At 46.3% G+C, this 21,294-nt stretch overlaps 1 protein-coding gene across 2 annotated transcripts; it reads right to left on the bottom strand.

The window, feature by feature from the left end:
• Nucleotides 1-2,151: 2,151 nt before the first annotated feature.
• PPME1 (protein phosphatase methylesterase 1) lies at nt 2,152-21,260 on the bottom strand. 2 transcript variants are annotated; one of them, XM_056494981.1, is made up of 14 exons: nt 21,063-21,260; nt 14,918-15,011; nt 13,295-13,387; nt 12,314-12,371; nt 11,770-11,821; nt 9,149-9,303; nt 8,459-8,549; nt 8,038-8,103; nt 7,702-7,834; nt 7,123-7,252; nt 6,650-6,694; nt 5,814-5,878; nt 4,701-4,768; nt 2,152-4,219 (listed from the first exon to the last, which is right to left on the bottom strand). In XM_056494981.1, the coding sequence occupies exons 1-14, from the start codon at nt 21,158-21,160 to the stop codon at nt 4,201-4,203; spliced, it is 1,167 nt and encodes a 388-aa protein (XP_056350956.1). In that variant the 5' UTR covers nt 21,161-21,260; the 3' UTR covers nt 2,152-4,200. The 2 variants fall into 2 exon arrangements, with proteins under 2 accessions (XP_056350956.1, XP_056350964.1); XM_056494989.1 differs by lacking the exon at nt 21,063-21,260 and having other exon boundaries at nt 13,295-13,385; nt 14,918-15,007.
• Nucleotides 21,261-21,294: the final 34 nt, after the last annotated feature.

Below are 21,294 nucleotides of genomic sequence, written 5' to 3'. Positions count from 1 at the left end.
CACAGCCCGGTTTATTACATCCAGATGTTTCTGTTCACATGGGAGGCATTGCTCATGGAAAGGAGAGGGGAAAATAAAAGTGTGGCTTAAATTCCCCCCTCCTCTCCACACTGGGGTACAGGGAAGGGATGGCAGAGCGTTTTGGATGACTAGAGGCTTCTGTGAGTCACCAGAAAAACCCAGGGGTTGGGTCTGGTGCAGGAACAGCTGGATCAAACCCCTTCCTCCACAGGCTGCTCCAAGGACTAGAGGGAAAGCAGGAATTCCTACTCCAGGCATTTCACAAATGCTTTATTTGTAGGCATTGAGGGAAACTGACACAGAACAAGACGAGACCAGGATGAGACTGACACGGGACACAGTGTGGGGAACTCGCACACTCACACACACACACTCACACACACTCACACACTCACACACACACACACACACTCAGACACACACACACTCAGATACACACACACACACACACACACACTCACACACACACACTCAGACACTCACACACACACACACACACACACACACTCACTCACACTCACACACTCACACACACTCACACACACACACACACACACTCACACGCATTTTGTCTCTGGGAACAGCAGCACGTGGCAGGAGGTCACCCCCCACACAGGGAAAGCCCAGCCACAGCCGGCCAAGCAGCCAGCAGCAAACCCTGGAGCCAACACCCAGAGCCATTCCCACCGTGAGGATGCCACAGGACACAGCCAAGGGACACAGCCAAGGGACACAACCTAGGGACACAGCTTTGGGCAGCACAAAGGGCACTCCCAGGCTGTGAGCAGGGTGCTGGAACACACAGGGCCAAGGGCTCTCGAAGTGAAAAGCCATAAACTCAAGTTTTTGACCTTGCCTAAAGGTCCAGGGCTAGATTTCTAAGAGTGTTGATTATCAGTTCAAACCAGTGAATGGATGGTGACCAGGCACCTCCACACAGCCCTTCTCCCAGGCCTTTCTCTCCCAAAAGAAAAGGCAGTAGTGGAAAAGAGGAAAAATGTCAATGCTAAAGCCATAGAATCAGAATACTCTGGGGAAAGACCAACCTGTGAGGGCAGGGACACCTTTACTGTCTCAGGCTGCTCCAGCCTGGCCTTGGGCACTTCCAGGGATGCACGGGCAGCCAGAGCTGCTCTGGGCACCCTGTGCCAGGGCCTAAATTGTAAAAAAACTTCCTAATACCCAGTCAATCTTCCTGGGGGAGATTCTCCAAGGTCTGTATTTCCCAGCTCCACCTTTTGCAAGTCATCCCAATGCTGCTTGCAAATCACAAACGTGTGGAAAGCAGAGCTGGAATAGGCTTCTTCAGGTTCCCAAGCCAAAGGGGAAAAATAACAACTTTACCTATTGCTGTATCACCTCTGCAGACCCCCTATCACAATCTGAGGGGAAAATTCTGGCTGGAGAGCCCCAGGCCCAAGTTTAATTCCTTACTCAAGGACTGATTTATTCAAAGCAAGAGCACCTGCTTTGGCAATATAGGAAATGATCTTTTCCCAACAGTCCCAATGCTGCAGTCATCTGCAAACCCCTGATGGCTTTGTCCAGTACACATAATCTGGCAAAACCCATCCTAGGTCTTAGATATTTATTTTATTTATTCAATTAAAATGAAGCCTGCAACAAACCAGCATCCCAAAGTGCATCTCCTGCTCCTGCTCCTTGGGATCTTCCATTGGGAAAGTGGCAACTGACCCTCAATCCAACAAGTGAAACAAAACCAAGAGAGGTTTCTAAGTAATCCAAAGGCTGCAGGAAAAATGCAAAGCTGGGAATTTTGGGGTGGGGATTTCTCTGTGTCTCTGTCTCTCATGAGCCAAGATTCCTTTTCTCTGCAGTTATGTTAACCGCAGCCTGTGTATCCTTCACCAAATGCCATTTATCCCAGTCTGCAGCCCCTGGAAACTGCAGCCAGGAGCATTAATATTTCTCAGACAGAAGTACAGTCTCAAAAATGTACATGGCTTGACAGAGCCAAAAGGAATTTCCCTTCCACCCACCCCCACAGTGCTGCTGCTGCTCCAGGAATCTGTATTTTTAATCCAGTACCACACGAGTCCCTGAACAGCCACCTCTCCAGGGCAAGGCAGGGCAGGGAGCTGCCATGGAGCAACGCACCATTCAATTAAATAGGCTCTGGAAATATTTATTTTCTTTTCATTCACTCAATGTTAACAACAAAACAGAATCCCAGGGAGCCTACAGGATTTCAGAAATCATTCCTTTTCCAGTGGTGCTTCTACAGAATACAAAACTGATTTGGTTTCCACGGAGGGTTCTGTTTGGTTGGGCGTTTTTACGAGCTCACAAATCAAAGGGATAACGCGAGGAATCACTCCAAGTCAGACTCTCCAAGTGACTTCACCACGGGGGAATGTGACTTCACCACGATCATTCATGAGTATGACCCTGGGAAGTGAGGCTCTGGATCTACAACTGGATTATTTAATCCCTAACAATCTGAACAAAGAGAGTCGCCTTCGAAAGAGAATTTTGGCCATTTTGGGACAAGGCTGGGGAAAGAACTATTTTGCATCTCGACTACTGAAGATCCATGGAATCCATCAGGAACTAAACCAGGGTGGATGCAACACCAAATAATACATTGACATTGTGACTCACAGAGGGAAGCACAGAGAAGGAGCAACTGCTCTTGTAACACCTGAGTGCCGATGGCCAAAGTGCCAGGAGGGCATTCCTCTCTGGAAAGAGGCTTTCCTGTCTCCAATCCAGGTGCTTCCCAACCTGATGTGTCAGGGAGGGCACACGGAGCAAGGCCAGGGTGAATCACAGCTAAGTGGATGCCCACCAGGCACAAGGCCATGGCTAAACACTTTGCCATCTGCACCTCTCAAATGCCAAGAATTCCTGATGGTTCTTGTCATGGGATGCATAGGGCAGCTCCCAAATCCCCACAGAACTTTGCCTCGGCAGAGCAGGGTTAAAATCATCGGACAGCAGCAAGGGGTTATGGACACCAGGCAAAAAAAAAAAGGGATTTCAGACATCCCCCAGCAAAATAGTGAGGAAAACTGCTCCAAAACATGTCTGGTTTTACACTCAAAAGTGACTCTTATGTGAAAGCAAGCCCAGCAAGCCCAGCCTCTGTGGATAACTGAACCCTGAACAAAAGCTCTCTGTGCTCATGGAATTCTGGGGCAGCAAAATGATCTAGGAAGCAACAGTGGAAACAAGGTCCTTCCTCAGTACTGGGGAGAACAGCTGCCTACACCTCTGCATCAACATCAGCAGGACTGACTCCAAGCTCTCCCAGGGCATTTCCTACAGTCCATTCCATATTTTTCCATCCCAAAGGTGCTGATCTCTGCTCAGCTGTGTGTGGCAGGTACAAGGAGGGAAGAACAAACACATTCTAGGGGCAGAAAACAGCCAAACTGCCTGTTGACGACATTGTCCCTGCTGCTCTTGGGTCTTCCCCATAAATGCAGGTTCAGAGTCCTCTGGCCTGGGATGTGTCTGTAGCAGATGGAGCTATCCAGGCTTTTCTTCGTAGAGAGGACTTGAAACAAGCACTAGAAAAACTGCAAGACTCTGAAATGGAGCTGACAGTCCCCTCCTTGCCTTTTTGATTTACAATCCCATCCAACTCTGCCCAGGAAAGCGGCTCCAGGCTTTTCCCACAGCTTAACCTAAGGCTGGCGCTGGTGAGATGAAACCTGAGCTCCCAATGAAGCCGATTCCTTGTCTCTCTAGGGGGAAAGGAAAGCGTATATATAAAACCCAAACCTAAGGGGCACTTCCAAGTGATGATTCTGATTCCACAGAGAAATCCTGAAGCCTTTGGCTGCGTTGCAATGCCCTCAGTGGATCTGGACTGCCAACAGCCCTTCTGCTGTTTGGTCCAAGAAAGCCTGAGAATTGATGGAGATTGGTATGATCAACTACATGGGATTCCAGGAGGTCTTTCCTTGTGGCAGCAGAGAAGAGGATCCCACTTCCAAGGGCCTGAAGAGCTTTTCATGGTCTTCAGTAGAAGCTGCTTCCCAGCAAGGAAGTCCCTAAGAATTTAGATATTCTGGAGTACTAGTTCTAGGGGATGAATCTCACACCAACTTCTCACTGCTGCTGGACTGGGAGATGAGAGGATATGGATACATCACAGTGGCCTCTGGTGCAGTTTATTTACAATGGGAATCAGTGCTGGAGAACACCAGGATATTAACAAGCAGGAAACACACTAGAAGGCAAAAAAGAGAATGGAAGAAAGACCCCATGTTAGCATTAAGGTATTCTCTGCAAACTTTGTGACAACCTAAATTCAGCTGTAAAGGCCTTAGGTCCTCTCCCTCTCTCCCTATTTACACATAACAAGGGAGTGTGATGCAAATTGTTTCCACAACACAGGGCCTTGGTTACTTAATGGAATATTATTTAAGCTAAATGCCATAAAATTTGTCTTTTTGCTTTCTGGCAAGCTATAAAGAAAGAAATCTGCTTTGTTCCTCCCTTCCAAGGAAGGAGGTTCCATCAGCACATGTAAATACCTGAGAAATTTAAAAGGAACACACACACCAAATGTATTCCTGGCTGTGATTCAGAGCTATTTGTTTATCTGTGGTTTTTAGCAACATGCTAAAATTCCAACCTCCCACCTCGAGAGTCAAACAGGCAGTGAGCACAGCAGCTCTGCTCAGGGACACAGCTCCAGGGAGCCTTACCACTGGAATCCACCAATGGGCTCTGTAAACCTGTGACGGATCAGGAACGTTGCAACAGCTTCAGCAACCTGAGAGAAGGGAAAAAAAATAGCCAGGATTTAAAGGGACACAAAGAGAACACAAAACCCTCTCAGTTTTCAAAGCCTGCAGGATTTCCAACAACACTTCATGTCCTCAGGATTCTCTTGCTGAACTGTTTGCTCCTTCAAAACAAGAGTTCTGTGTAACACAGTTCCAGCTTTACTCCAACACTGAGCCTGCCATCAAGAAGTGACCAAACTTTTTCTCCACCCATTTCAGTAATTCTTAAAACAATGTCTAAGTTTAGCAGGGAGAAAATGTAAATTCAGGATGCAAGACAGTAACCTGAAATGGTTTGGCTTGGGAGGAACATTAAAGCTCATCCTGTTCCAACCCCTGCCATGGGCAGAGACACCTTCCACTAGACCAGGCTGCTCCAAGCCCCATCCAACCTGGCCAATACTGCTTAGAATGTATAAAAAAAGAGTAACAACTTAAGAACTCAGTATGTTTAGATAAAAATACCTATTTCAGACTGGTTAAAGTGAAGCACAGAAAGGCTGAGTTTTAACACAGCTGTCAGTGCAGAATGAGCTTTAAAACCAGATGTGCTCCCAACCACAGTCTCCACTGGCTGCAACGCATTCCTGCTTCCATCTGGACACAAACTCCAGCAGTGCCCAGAAGCAGCACTGCTCTGTCAAAGCTGCTTCAGGAACATTTGGTTTCTATTTGGAAAATGTGAGCCACCCAACTCAACAAAACACAGACCAGCCCCTAAAGCTGCAGCTTAGTGCAAGGGATAGTGGGGAACTGCATGAGGAAAGGAAGGGAGGAGAAATCCACACTCCACATGGCTGGAATTAGGTCCATCACCATGAGCCTGAGAGTTAAATCCATAGCCCAGCCCTGTGGCATGTAACATCTTAGCCAGGGCTTTCCAGACAGCTAAAAAATCCAAGCTGCTTGTGAAAGCCAGTTGTCGTTCCAAAACACACCCCTGAAGTATGATCTCTGCTCCATGGGAAGGAGCAGATCCCTTTTTGCATTTCAGATCCCAGCCTGTAGCTTCCACCCCACGGTGGGGCTCACCTTGTCCGGAGCGTCTTCATGGACCGCGTGGCCACACTGCGGGAGGACCTGCATCTGGAACTTCCCTGTGGATTGAGAGCCAGCACACAGACCTCACTCTGCACCAACTAACCTCAGCAAGGCTAGGAAAGAGGCCCCAGGGAGGGCAGGAAGCCTTGGCAGACCCCACACCATGCACAGCCTGCGGTGCCCAAAGAAAGCATGGACCAGCTGCCTAATGCACCTTCTCCAGGTGTAACTAGGACAGGTTCCCAGGAGCCAAAATGAAGCTGAGCTTCGCAGAGCTTCTCGATGCAGGCACGTGTCAGAGCTGGAACTCTTACTGGATTTACCTTAAGGTAACATCCTGCTATCCAATACTGCTTTCCAGTACTGGAGAGCCAGGATGGGGGGGAAACCCAACCCAAACCCCAAAACATGAATGAAGGTCCTTAATCTTGGTCTGCTATCTGTCAGAACCACTGGGAGATGGGATAATTTTGAATGGTTCCAAGTGTTCTAGCTAGGAACATCAGGAATGTAGTAGCTAGAAAGGGAAAAAATTGATTAGAAAGAAACCCTCACAGACACTGATTCTGATCCAAGGGAAGTGTGGCAGCTCCACTGCTGGGAGCACTGAACACTGGACTGAACAAAACCCGTGGCAACAGCCCTTCAAATGGAACCTTTCCCTCCTCATTTTCCCCACTTTTCCTTGACCACAGTAGGAGAACATTTTGGGATGGACAAATTCCTTAATGCCCATTTGTTTGGATATTTGATTTTACCCATAGCAATGAGCTGTCATGCAAAAAGAGCATTACAGTAAGGCTGGAGTAACAATATTAAATACTTACCTTGCATCTGTCCAATGGTCAGATCTTTATCCAGCCTGTCAACACCTGAAATCAAATAAACAAACTGGAGAACAGCCAGAGAGAACACAACTCTATGAACCAGGCTTTACTCCATATTTTAAAAGAGACATTAGCTTGAAAAACAGAAAATAAACACCTTTGACACCCACAAAAAGGACATTTCACTGCTGCACCTTGAGAGAGTAAAGTGACAGGAAAGAAACACAGCTAAAAAATGGAAGAGCACAGCCCTCCCTAAAACTTGAAAGGATATTTACATGCTGTATTTCCTGCAAAAAGGGCCTAAAGCTGTATTTGACTTCCACTTGAGTTCACATCACACCAAGCTACTTTAAGAGACACAGAGAAGCCCAGATATTCCCAGGAAATACAGGAGCCCAGTGCTGACCTGCTCTCTAAAATACACGTGTGACACCACTGAAGTGCACACCAGGACTGGAAGAGACACATACCAGCTAAAAGCAAAAGCTTTGGAGTTGGACAGCTCAGGAAGAGGTTGGATAAACCCCTGAACCAGCCATCCCAGTACTTTTCTGTTTTGGCCAGCTCGATTCGCCATGTGTATAAATGCTCCTTCTTTATCTGCAGGGAGGAGAGAGAGCTCTGCATGAGAGATGAGTAAAACAGCAGAAAGAAAAACAACTCAGGGAGCCACTTTGAAATGCATAAATATATAGTCATAAAAAATTTAAAAATACTGGCTCCCTCTGGTGGATTACATGCTTGCAGGGAGGACCCTCCTTGCTTCTGAATCTCTCTCCAAATCAAAGCATATGAGTAGGGAACAAGAAAATCAACAAGAGCTACACCAAGAGAGGAAGAGCCTTCAGGAGAAGACCAAAGGATTCAGGGCAATCAATTTGCTATTGTTTACTGACACAAATAGCTCACAAATTGTCTGAACATTTGGGCTTGGCTGTGATCCAGTTTTGTCTCCCTGGAGTGGCTCCCTTTCATGTCAGAATGACTTGGATAACCACAGGTGACAGCTCTTGCAGGGGAAGCTGAGAACACAGCAACAAATTCCTTACCTCTGTGTCATCCTCTTTCTTCCTTTTGTTGACAGAGCCTCCCCCTTCCTCATCCTCATCCTCCTCCTCCTCTTCCTCAATAATTCCCTCGACTATGGCTTTGGGGCATTCAGGACTGGCAGCCCCTTCGCACCTGTGCAAATAAAATCCGAAACTGATTCCCTAACAAAAGAAAAAACTCCAAACCAGAACACCATCCAGGATTAAACCATACATGTTCATCAATTTTGGTTGAAGAAAATTTCATTTTCAAGTGCACTTACACAGCAGTGGTATTGTAAAACAGAAAAAAAAAAAAATTAAAATAATAAATTAAATAAACCAAAGGCCACCTACTGTTTGACTTGACCGACCATAGAAACTCTGGCAGATTCGAGATTTCTTATCTGTCCACTTTTTACACTAGGAAAAAAAAATAACCAGAAGACAGAAATATTTACTGAAGAGATTCAATAATCAGCAGGCCCAGAAACAGGAGTTAAACTCCTCTACAGCTCAGGATTTCCCCAAACTATTCCCAAAGCTCCTGCTCTCAGACTGAATGGAGTGGCTCCTGCTAAACTTACATGAACCTGCTGTTGTCACTGTAACTGTGAGAAAGAGGGAGAAGTGCTGGTGGGGAAACAGTGAACCAGGGTTAAACGCAGGGCAGGGGGCTGTGAGAGGGCCTGTGAACAGCCAAATTATAAGAACTTTGTTTCCTTTGGGAGTCAAGCTACACAGACAAGTGACTGGAGACACTGAGCCCAAGCTGTACCTCCACTCTATGGCGTTCTCAAGTGACTTGAATGTTTTGGGCCGACTCCTTAGGAAGTTCTGCATGCTGTTCAAGGCATCCATGGCTGTACCTAAAGGCAAATGGCATCATCTTTATCAACTTCATGGCATCTGATGAAATTATTGCCACATCCCTCTATACAAAACTGGCTGCAACACCCTCAGAGGGAGCTGGAGTTCCCCAGTGATTTAATGCTGCTAAGGAAAGTACAGACTAGTACTACCAAGCCAACTGTCATAGTGGAAAATTGCTATTTGTATAGGTAGGATGTTCAGACAGTAAGAGAAAGAAGCAATCATTTATTAGCACCAAGTATTACAGCAAAACCCACCCTCTTCCCCATCAAGAAAGTGTTTCAAAGAAATTAGTGCCACGGTCTAGTTGACAAGGTGGTGTATGGTCATGGGTTTGACTCAATGATCTCAAAGGTCTTTTCCAACCCAGCTGAGTCTCTGATTCTGTGAAATTAGCAGGAAAAAAGCAAAGAGGGAAAAACCTGGGAAACAGAAAAGGAGAGGTCACACCGGAAAGATTTTTGTATGCGTACGATTTGATCTGATGGAATTGGTTGAGAAACGGGCCAAACCCTTCTGTATGCAGGGACTGGGGGCTAAGAGAAGAGGTGAAGGCAGGAGCCCAGCTGAGGGCTGGGAGGGCTGCCAGACTCACCTTCCACGACGTCGATCATGCAGAGCCCCAGCAGGCTGGGCACCAGGTTGGCGGCGGCCGTGTGCACGGCGATGGCGCCGCCCATGCTGTGCCCGATCAGCATGATGGGCGGCGGCAGGTCCCCGTACAGCGCCTCCACCACGCTCCCCACGTCTCTGTGGGGACAGCACAGCCTGCATGGCGTGAGGGACACCCGACACCTCCCTGAGAGCACAGCCTGCACGGCGTGAGGGACACCCGACACCTCCCTGACAGCACAGTGTGCATGGTGTGAGGGACACCTCCCTGAGAGCACAGTGTGCATGCTGTGAGGGACACCTGACACCTCCCTGAGAGCACAGTGTGCATGGTGTGAGGGACACCCGACACCTCCCTGACAGCACAGTATGCACGGTGTGAGGGACACCTGACAGCCTGACAGCACAGCCTGCATGGCATGAGGGACACCCGACACCTCCCTGACAGCACAGTGTGCATGGTGTGAGGGACACCTGACACCTCCCTGACAGCACAGTGTGCACGGTGTGAGGGACCCCCGACACCTCCCTGAGAGCACAGTGTGCACGGTGTGAGGGACACCTGACACCTCCCTGACAGCACAGCCTGCACGGCGTGAGGGACACCTCCCTGACAGCACAGTGTGCGTGGTGTGAGGGACACCTGACACCTCCCTGACAGCACAGTGTGCACGGTGTGAGGGACACCTGACACCTCCCTGACAGCACAGCCTGCACGGCGTGAGGGACACCCCACACGGTGTGTGACCCCAAAGCCCCTCTGACAGCACAGCCTGGACACCCCACACGGTGTGTGACCCCAAGGCCTCCCTGACAGCACAGCCTGCACGGCCCTGCCCGGGCAGGGTGAGGAACACCCCACACGAGTCACGGGTGTGCGGCCCCAAAGCCTCCCCAAACCTGCAGGTGACTGACACCTTTATTCTCCTGTCACTGCTGCATCTCAGCACCAAAGCAGGAAACCCTGCAAGCCAATGCTTTCCTGAACATCCATGTACTTTCTCTTGTTATTAACAGAATCCTCATTTAAAGGATACTAATTGAAAAGATATTCAAGCAACCTGGTCTAGTGGAAGGTGTCCCTGCCCATATGGATGAAATTTATAGTCCCTTCCAGCCCCAATTCTGTGATTCCTTGTAGAAAACATTTTAAGTTGACACTTGCTGGTGGGAATGTTAAATAAAAGGTGAGAAAAAGCTGTCAAATCATCTTGCATGGAAGCACAAACCAAGAAATTAATTGTTCTTAAAAGAAGAAACTGGAAATTTGAGAGAAAAATAACTGGGCCCTACTGACCATGGCGAAGTTGAACAACACTGAGCACGAGCAAAAAGATTGAGACTCTCTATGAGCACAGATGGCACAAGGCAAGGGACAACTTCCCCATCCCTCCCATAAGGCACCCACTGCTAAACTGAAGCTGTCACTTCTCGGCACTTTTGCCAGGATGGGAAGGCTGGCAGATATGGTTCTCAAACCCCAAAACAGCAGCACAGCTAACAACTGAAATCTACTGAAGAACAGGTTAAAGACACCCCCTCCAACTGGCTTTCCTGACTTCAACCATTCAGAGGAACCCAAGAACTGAGCAGTACTGAAAATGGAAAACAAGTGAAAAAAATGAACAGGTTGACCAACTTGTTTCCTCTGCTAGAGAAAATTCTTGAGGATTTGATTTAAAAGAACAAACAGGAACACCAGCTATAACTTAAGGCTCTTATTGAAAAGATATTCAGGACTAAGTTTGAAGCTCATTGCTAAGATGAGGGGAAGGTTTCAAAACAAAAGGAACTTGCTTTCCCCCCACAGCAGTGCTGCTCCAGATCTAAAATATTCTAATAATTTAATCCAGCATCTCCTCAGGACAGTTACACATCAGGATCTGACAAGGCATAAGCAGCAGGAATAAGGTATACAATGGAAGTCAGAATACATTTCACACATGGCCTCCCCTCAACAAACCAAGTGGATTTGTCCATGGGAAGGTTGCAAAATCCTTCATCATTTAGTTGTAGTCACAGCAAAGAGTCTCTTTGTACTAAATACGGGCAGAACATAATGTGCTTAGCAGTGAGTATTTGCTTTTCTTACAGTTTTGTCGAGGGGGGGTTGGATTTGCATGCCAAAGCAGGTCATGACAGCTTGAAAAAGCAATTCTATGCTTGAAAATCCTGTCTGTGACCCAGACTTCGGGGGTGTTACCAGGCCAATGTGGGCCCGCTCTCAACACTCACTCCAAGGGCTGAGGAAGAGTCAGACTGGTGATTTCAGGCTAAAGTACCCATGGATGTCTAAGGAAAGCATTCCAACTCCATTAGGAACTCTTCAGCATGTTGCAGGTTTAAAGTGCTCACTGTTTAAAAACTCAGGGTACTCAGAGAACAACTCCAGTTCTTGGAATCTAACTCAGCTGGGAGAGACATCATTTCAAACTGTCCCACAATGGCAGGAAAAAAGGGAAAACCACCAGAATCACATGAAATTAAACTATCTTCCAGCTCCTTTGAATGAAGGCTGCGTGCACACCAGTAGTTTATTGTTCAGCCAAGGAAAGAAAATGGAGGGAGGTTTGTGAAAAGGAAAATGAGCATAAGTTTCCTTACTTTGACATAGTCTCTGCAGACAGATCTTCAGGATTCCTTACTTTTGTTTCTCCTGAAAAAAACCCAACCCAAGTTAAGTTCACTTAGATTGAAAGACTTCAGGCCCCCTCAGGACTTACAGCAGTGATGGTACAAAGCTTTTAGGCATAGATATGAAGAGCAAGCCTACTGCAATGAACATGAATAATTAAGAAACACAGAATTAACAGGAACACTTGGTTCTATGGGTAGGAAACACTGCCCATAACTGTTCTATATGGATCTAAAAATGAAAGAACAGCCCTTATTTCTCATGGCAAATACCATCTACAGGTTATGGAAATATGGAAGAAAGCTTGGCGGAAGGAAGTAGTGCACCCACACAAAAGTTCAGGGGCTCTGAGCTTCTGACAGAAGCCAGTCTTCTATCCCTGCTTTTGAATCAAAATTGGAATTCCTTAAGGATGTTTTTCTAGTCATCCTGTGAGGAATTCATTGCATCTCCTTTAAAAAATGGGAGCATGTAACATGCTGATTTGAGTCCTGATTTACTTCTTTGACTTACCGTGGCCTCGGAGATCTAAAGCCACAATCCTACACTGGATCCTGCTAATGATTGCAGACTGCAAGGAGAAACAGAGAGAATATTGTTTGCAAAGTGGGATCCATGGCCACCAAAATGGCTGAACCTGGACTGGATGGGGTGTTACGGAGCACAAGGAAAAATATTCCATAAGACTGTCCTTAAAGAGCCAAAGACCCTCCTTGTGGCCACTGTTAATGAGGACAGTTATTTCACTGGGCATAAGACATGACATGGGTTTCCTAGGATCACAAATTCAAGCCCTGCAGCACCTCTGTAAACTGGAACAGCAGTGGGATTACGGACAATAAAGGGACTCCCTTGCTTTTAAAGCCCCACATGGTACAAAATTACTCTAGGCTCCATGGCTGACACATAGGAGAAGAAGCTGCTTTGCAGTGCCTGTTCAGTTTGCTCTCAAATAATAGAATTTTACTGAAATGTATAAAAATTGATTAGTCCAAAGAGGTCAGGGGAGCAGCCAAGGAATCTTTTTAAGGTAAGGCAGAATATAACAAATGCAACACAATTATGGCTCTATTTGTCCCTGACAGATCCATTTAACTAAGTTATTTCAGGCATCACAGAGAAGTGGCATGTTTTGTTGATAGGAAGACTTCTGTGTTAAGGAATCATTAATTATTTAAATAACAGCCCAGCAGAAGTAGGGATTCTCAACAGAACCACCTACACAATTGGCAAAAGCTACCCAGACCTCAAAGCTACCCAGTCCTCTTATTTTGGCTTTTCAGCTATTCAATTCTTAAAGGACTGAAGCAGTTGCTTTCCCCAAACCCACTGAATACACAAATTAGTATTTTCCAATATTCCCAAACCCTCCATCTGCAAGGTGCCCATGCCCTAAGCAATACTGTTTTCCAGAGATGAATGGATAACTGCCTTCCACGCTCAGAGAGCTCCACTTACACACATTTATTTCTAGAGAGCAGCAGCTTTACTTACAGTAAACACAGCCCAGGACAGAGCAGAGTGGCCTCCACCATGTAACAGCAGCAAGACAGGTCCCTCCACCCCACTTTTGTAAATTCGAAAAGTGTATGAACAGTTAAGGACATTTCACAGAGTTACTTCAAGGCCCTAGAATGAATTTTGGAGCTTGCAATACCCAGGAGTATTTTATTTCTACCCTTCATTTCTCTGACCAACAGGAATGTTCAAGCATTACCTGGACAAAAATGTAATTCAATTTAAGCTTCAAGATTTGTATTCCTGCTGCCCAGGTTTTCTCCCATCCTGTAATTTCCTCATCCCCTGTCCTTTTCTCCCTGAGCACAACAGAAAAATGAACTAAGAGAAAACTAGAAACCCATTAGTAAAAAAAGTAGTTATTTTTTAGACGGGCAAGATAATGAGAGGACAAGGGAATGGTTTTAAACTAGAAGAGGGGAGATTTAGGTTAAATGTTCATAAGCAATTGCTCCCTGGGAGGGTGGGCAGCCCTGGCACAGGTGCCCAGAGCAGCTGTGGCTGCCCCTGGATCCCTGGCAGTGCCCAAGGCCAGGCTGGACAGGGCTGGGAGCAGCTGGGACAGTGGGAGGTGCCTCTGCCCATTGCAGGGAGTGGCACCGGGTGAGCTTTAAGGTCCCTTCCCACCCAAACCATGCTCTGCTGGCTCCATGATTCATGAGGGGCACCTCGTCCACATTTGATGAAGGGCTGTGCACTCCCCCAGGAGTTTAATATAAAATAAAAAAGTGTAATAAACCTATTTGGATAGGTTGTGTATAGAAGCATCCCAAATTCAAGCAAGTCTTAGTTGTTTGGGACATACATATTCTGCTCCCTTCAGCAGAAGCTTGAGAAACCATATGAAAGGCTGTGGACAGCTGTGAACTGTGGAAGCAGCTGAATTAATGACTGGGTTGGTGCCCCCTGCCCTGCCCTGCTCAGAGCTCCAGCACACCCCCTTTGTACAAACTCCAGCTGATGAAGCGACTTGTCTCATGTGCTGGTCACAGTTTCAGGCACTGAGCAGAGATCTCACACCTCCCAGTGTGTTTGGAGAGAAGTAACTTGGAAGTTTGGTTTTCCTAATGGCATTCCTATCTAGGAGAGGAAAATCTCAAAAATCTCTATCTGGCACAGCCAGAAGACACTGATGGCATCACAACCTCTGCCTTGGCCAGAAATCTGGAAGTATTTATTCACATCTACGTGTTCTGTCGAGGTTTATCTGTTGTACTGCTGCTATTAATCCTGAGCAGACAGTTCAGTGATTGCCACTTAACTAACTGTAGTTAATAAAAATCAATGAACAGCTTTGGTCCCAACATGGTTTGAATTACGAACACCTGATGAGTGTTTCCCTGCAAAATATGCTATTGAACTGTTGGAAACACTTTTTGAAAATTAATGAATACTAAAGAAGCAGTATCATGAATTGGCCTTGCTAGGTACAGTTTAACGGTCAGTCTAGAAAGGAGAGTTCTAGTGACTGCAAGAGGCATAATGGAAGATGAGAAGGGACACATGAAAAAACAGAAAAACCCCAATAAACTAAACAAAATGTGACACCTCCCCAGTCTCTGAGATTATGACAAATTCAACAGGGAAAAAAAAGGATATATCCTTGCCAGTGTCATTTTCTACCACAACGTCCTCCATGGACTCAAAGTATTGGCTCCAAAGCACTGGTGAAAAATCACGCTTTCTTCCAGGGCTGCAAAACAGGAAAAATTCCATAAGGAAGAGTTATTTTTAAAGTCTTCCACTGAAATTGGCATCCAGGCCTCCTCTCACTGAAGAGAACATGCTGATGTTACACAACAGTTCAGACTGGAAGCAAATGGCGCATCAGTGAAATTCCCATACAACCACAATACTCAGGATTTTATTGTCAGTGAAGAAATCCTCCCCTTTTCCCCCTCCCTAATTGTTGCTCCTATTGAGGAAATGTAGTGGAAACAGAAAAAGAGTATTTTCCTCATCAAGTAATTCCAAGGAAGACTGAACAATGGTGATTTAGACTACACAGACCCAAGCCAAGGGAAAATAAACAGAACAGTGATACTGTTCCAGTATAACCTCCGAGTTTGCAATGACCCATGGACAAAAGATGACCAGCTGACAAACCAATATATGTTTTGCTTTCTTCAAAAGGTGCAGCTGTGCCCTCTCCTTGTACCCCCATTACTGACAAAAGGCTCTGCAATCAGAATTTTCCTGATGACTCAGTTGATGCAGAATTTATTTCTCGGGCTGGTATTTACTCGGTAAGGCTGAACGAGTAGTGTTTAATTTTGGAAGTGGCATAATTAGCCTCAATTCAAGCCCAGGATACAGGATGAGTAACAGTGCACCATTTTAACCATGTTTCTTTGCACTTCAACTCTTCTGGGAGAGGCAGGCAGGCAGAACAGAATATTAAAATCAAGCATGGGCGTGAGGGGTGAAAGACCTTCACAGCAGAAAAATCCCTGCTGAAGAAGTTTCTCCTGAATCCTTGGCTTCCTAAATGAATAGAAAATAACACACAAAGCAGCTTTTTAATTCTGTAGAACCAAAATTTCTGTTCCCCTGGTGTTTCTAGGATATGAAACATAAACAGCCACCCCATGAATGAATCAAATTCCCTCCTGTGGGTTTCCAGATTTCTTGTTAAATCTCAATTAAATAAAATGAGATGTCACACACCTACAAAAATCCAGAAAATATTAATCTCTTTTACTGCCTCAGCTTAATCTCATTGTCTGATCAAGGAAAAAAATATCACATTCAAAGCTTAATTTTTCCCTGGAAGCCAGCCCAGCCCTGATCACATGCTCTCTCCATACCAGTTCTGGTTCTTTCCGGAGATGGAGAGAACTGCCCACAGCTTGGATGATTTCCCTCCTCCGGTTTTTGAATAGGTAGGATGTGCAGTTAGCGAAAATAAATTCCATCACCCTTTCAAAATGCAGCATTTCAACTGCAGTCAGACTTTTGCACAGCATGTTACTTTTGGGTTCCACTGCCCTGAGCAATTCCAGGTGATCAGTAAATATTGCCATCTGCCTGGCTACACCCCCTCCCACATAATCCATAAATCTGGCGAGCAGCAGGAACTCCCTGGTAACCCAGCCCCTGCACTGCTGTGACACCAGGAGTCTGTAAGGGAACCTCTTACCTGCAGGGGAGGCAGAGCATGGGGAAAGGGCTGACTGACTGTGCCATGCGGGATGAAGAGCTAGGGCTGTGTGCCAAATAAACCCATTTCTGTGGAAGGAGGGCTACAGGATGGACAGTGTCCTACAGGGGAACACAGCAGCCTCTTGGCTGGCACCAAGAAATCACCTTTCACCAGACCAGGCTGCTCCAAGCCCCACCCAGCCTGGCCTTGGACACTGCCAGGGATGAGAATTTTTGTGTCTCCTTCAAGTGCCATTTCTGACAGCAGAGATCCAACGCTAGAATTTTCATGCAAGAGGCAGGCAGATGAGGATCCAAGGCAGATCCATGGAGAGTATCTCAGGAACTGCAAGAGGAATCCATGAAACCCAGGCAGAGCCCTTCCCCAGGAGCTTGCCACACTGATGCATTTAGCAATGATCCCAATTAACAAGAATGAACACCTCCAGAGAAAATGTTAGTAGTTGTGTCATGCATGAAGTGTCTGGGAAAAACATGCAGCAGAACTCCTATGTTTGCAAGGGAATTGGAGCAGAAAGTGAAGAGGAGCTGGGAATTAAAAACAATCACCACCTCTGATGCAAATACACGTTGATCATGATTTAAAACAAAATACTGGCCTCCAAGCAATGCTGAGGAAACATGAGTGACCTCACTTTAACACTGAACCCCCAAAAGGGCAGAATAAATGTGCAGTTTTCCACAAAATTCCAGGTGATCACAGAGGGTTGAGTAAAAACATTTCTCCAAAGAAAAGAATCTTTGATTTTGAGTTTTTCTAGAGCTGCTTTTTTTAGTGAAGCATCAACACACATTCAAAATTAGAAGTGTGCCCAATAAACAGCAGCTGTGGTTTTGCACCTTCCTATGCTGAAGCCATATTTTGCTGACCAATATTTAAGCTGACAGAACTAATTACAGCTTTTTAAAGTATCCAGCAAACCAAAACAGAAATGATCTGACATAATAACTTTTCTAGAATGATCCTTAAACTCCAAGCCATCCATCCAGCCAGCCAGCATATTAAACTGGAATTACAAAACAAATTCTGGGTACCCTCTGCAGATGTTTTATCTTATTGTGCAGTTTGTCCTCTTTATCACGTCCTCAATCCCTAAGACACCCACATTAGCAAATCTCTCCCCAGTTTTGGAAGGGGTTTTCTCTCAGGTATTTTCCTAAAATGGAAAAAAAAAAGAAAAAAAAGGTTGCACCAAGCAGAAAGAACCATTTTCAGAAAGTCCTTTTTCTGCTGAGACTTCCTATTTAAAACTACTAAGGCAAATATAGAACAAGTGCATGAATCAAGAGATTTCGTTCTCGCATCATATTTGAACCCAACCAAATCAAACATCATCTACGAGTAAGAACTGCCAGGGCTGACAAGTTGTATTTAGAAATTCTAAAAATTGACAAGGACAGTATCTTAAGTTCTGCCTTAGAGATGCTGAATACATAAATATTTTTTTTATTAAAAGGATTCCAAGGGGAAAAAATGGATTCAAAAGGAAAAAACTAGTTGGAATTTCCACGACTGAATTACACAGATCTGATCCAATCATGTCCTTCTAGACAATTAAAAGATCTTCAGAGATTTTTACATGATTTTTACTCACACATTGGAAAGGAACAGCAAACTGACTTTCACTTTTAAATCCTATGCGAGTGCTTGACTTTGAATGAGCCACTAGCAAAAAACAAAAGGCAAAAAGCAAGACAGGAAATGCAGAAGCTGCTACAGCTGTTGGGAACTGCTGCCCTGGGTCTGGGGCATCTTGCTCCACCAGTGACTTTACAAAAGAATCAGGCCATGAAGCCTGATTTTGTTTGCATTTCAGCCGAGCAATTGGAAGGAATCACTTGCAACACGCAGGCAATTCCCAAGACAGCCTTGGCCATGGGCGCTCATAAAGGAATGGACTCCCAATTCCTCTCGGTGGCTGAGTTTCACGTACTGCTGAAGAGAAGCTCCACTTCCTTTGGAAAGAGCCTTTTGGAACCATCCTTTCATTGGACAGCTCTGCTGGAGAGCACTTAAATCCAGGGAGGAGACTGTGCTAGCAAAGCAGCAATCGACGCCACATGCTATGAATACAGTGAAATTCCAAGCACACATCCCATGCTCCCATAAAACCCAGTCCAAACCATGCCATAGGAGCCATGCTGGGGATCAGGGAAAACTCCTTCCCCAAAGGGCTGTACAGCCTGGCACAGCTGCCCAGGGCAGGTGAGTCCCCATCTCTGCAGACATTGAAAGCTGTGTGGATGTGGCACCTGGGGACGTGGGACAGTGGTGGTGACCCTGGCAGGGCTGGGGAAACAGCTGGACTCCAAGATCTTAGAGGCCTTTTCCAACCTGAACTATTCCATGATTCAATTTGCTTTGGCCAGTTTGACTTCTCAAATGAGACTATCACACAGAGAGACATTAGCAAGTGTTTGTACTGAAAAATGGCAAAAAAAGAAAAAGCTAGAAACAAGTTTATTTTCAAGTATTTAAATGCAGCATTTTTTTTTTTTTTGAGCTACTGGAACAAATATTAACATTTTAACAGCATATTACCAAAAATGGTAAGGCTTTATTTTGGTTAGGAAGTCCTCAGTAAATTCTACTTTTCTGTAGCAATCTCACATGCTTGACCCCCTGCTTCTCAAGGTCTGCTTTCAGCCACACCACAGTCACATTAAGATGACCTGCATGGTGGAAAAAAAAAAGGAATAAAAAGAAAGTGCCAACACACCAGTCAGAGGATTTAGCCATGGAACAATCAAGTTGCTGGTACTCTTAGATGTTAAGTTTAAACCCATTTTTTAAATAGCCTGGCTTGCAATTCAAGAAATTGAAAGTGCAGAAATAAATCGCATTTATAAATGCGAGATGCTTAATGCAGCAAAGAAATGTGTTCCTAAGTTTAGTTATTTGTGTTCCCTGTAAAAGTTTGAATTCTGAAGGTGTATTTCAGTGCAGTCCTGTACATCTGCCAGCACTGTAAATTACACTGTGTTTTCCTTGTACAACTAATCCCATTCTCTTTTGGTGGAATTCTCTTCAGGGGGAATCTTGCACTTGTTTGTACTGAACTGAACTTTGATAAGGATAAATTTAGCTTAAGCTAAACTTTCTACCCCTCTTCCTCCTGTCTCCTTTTCACAGAAGCCCCAAGCCCCTCTGGATGAGGCCACTCCATGTTGGATGTGCAGCACCTCCCACAACAGGAACATCACCTGTGAAGGGATTTACGGGGTGGCAGAGTGGTAAGTCACAAATACAGCCATGCTGTGCATCCACAGCACGATTATGAACTACTCCCCACTGCTTCCAAGGGAAGAATTCCAGGGGAATTCTTGACCCTTAACTACAACACTGGATTTTGTATCAGTGCTCTCTGAAAGCATTTGAAAAAGAAAAAAAGAGGTTTATAAAACAACAGAAAATAAACTTTCATTTATAGCCATTTCCCTAGCAGAATTTAAAACCCCTCCAATGCATGGTAAGAGAGGAAGAATTATATAAATTAATATATGCTACACCCTTAGGCACTGGTCAAATGTCTCCCACAGCTCCCAAAATGTGCTCTCAACGCCTGCTTAAAATATTAAAGAGTATCCCGGGCTTTTCCATCATCTGGAAATGCAGATTTAAACTGGGATTAAAGTCACAGAGCTCACCTACTCCACATGCGTGCCTGCAGCTGAGAAGTCTCGTTTCACAGAATCATGGAATATTCTGAATTGGAAAGGGACCCACCACAAGGATTATCAAGGTCCAACTCCAGCTGAGTAATTCAGCTCCTGAGATTCTCCAACACCTCTCTCCCCAGCCACACTCTGAGGTATCACCCAGACATGGTGCTTGACCCTTCCTCCTAGCAGTGATGGCAACAGGACTAGGAGAAAAGGGCTGCAGAGCTGATCCCAGCACATGCCACCTTCCCCAGCCTGAGGAGACTCTGGGCAGTGATACCTTAGCAGATGGAGAAGTTTGATCCAGATGTCACTGTCCTGGAGCACTGGGAGGTAGGACCAACCCTCCCTCCAGAACCCCTACGAATGACCACCTCTCTGTCCAGATCCCCTAGTAGTGACCACCCCTCTGTCCAGATCCCCCAGTAGTGACCACCCCTCTGTCCAGATCCCCCAGTAATGACCACCCCTCTGTCCAGATCCCCCAGTAATGACCACCCCTCTGTCCAGATCCCCTAGTAGTGACCACCCCTCTGTCCAGATCCCCCAGTAGTGACCACTCCTCTGTCCAGATCCCCCAGTAATGACCATTCCCAGCCCAGATCCCCCAGTAATGACCATTCTCTGTCCAGATCCCCCCGATAATGACCATTCCCAGTCCAGACTCTCCAGTACTGACCATTCCCAGCCCAGATCCCCAAAAATGACCACCACTCTATCCAGATCCCTCAGTAATGACCGTCCCTGTCCAGATCCCCCAGTAATGATCATTCCCAGCCCAGATCCCCCAGCAATGACGATTCGCGCCCCAGATCCCCCAGCACGAGCCTCCTCCCTCCAGATCCTCCCCTCCGTTGTAACCTTTCCCCCCGGTCTCCCCCCCGGTCTCCGCATCCGCCCCTGCCCTTCCTCCGCCTACCCCATGCGCATCTTGGACCCGGACTGGCCGCCGCCGCCGGGCAGCGGGGGCCGAGGCGGGAGGCGGCCCAGATGCAGCTGCTTCTCCAGGGCCGACATGACAGCTAGGGACGCACCGGGAACACCGGGAACACCGGGACCCCCGAGCCGCCCCCGCCGCCCCGCCCCGCCCCGCCGGAAGCGGCTCCCCCAACAGCGCCGCCTCGCGGCTCCGAGCGCACCCGTCCGCAGGG

Source organism: Oenanthe melanoleuca, chromosome 1 (genome assembly GCF_029582105.1).
Source record: "Oenanthe melanoleuca isolate GR-GAL-2019-014 chromosome 1, OMel1.0, whole genome shotgun sequence".
NCBI lineage: Eukaryota > Metazoa > Chordata > Aves > Passeriformes > Muscicapidae > Oenanthe > Oenanthe melanoleuca.
This window is presented reverse-complemented; position numbering and strand designations above follow the sequence as displayed.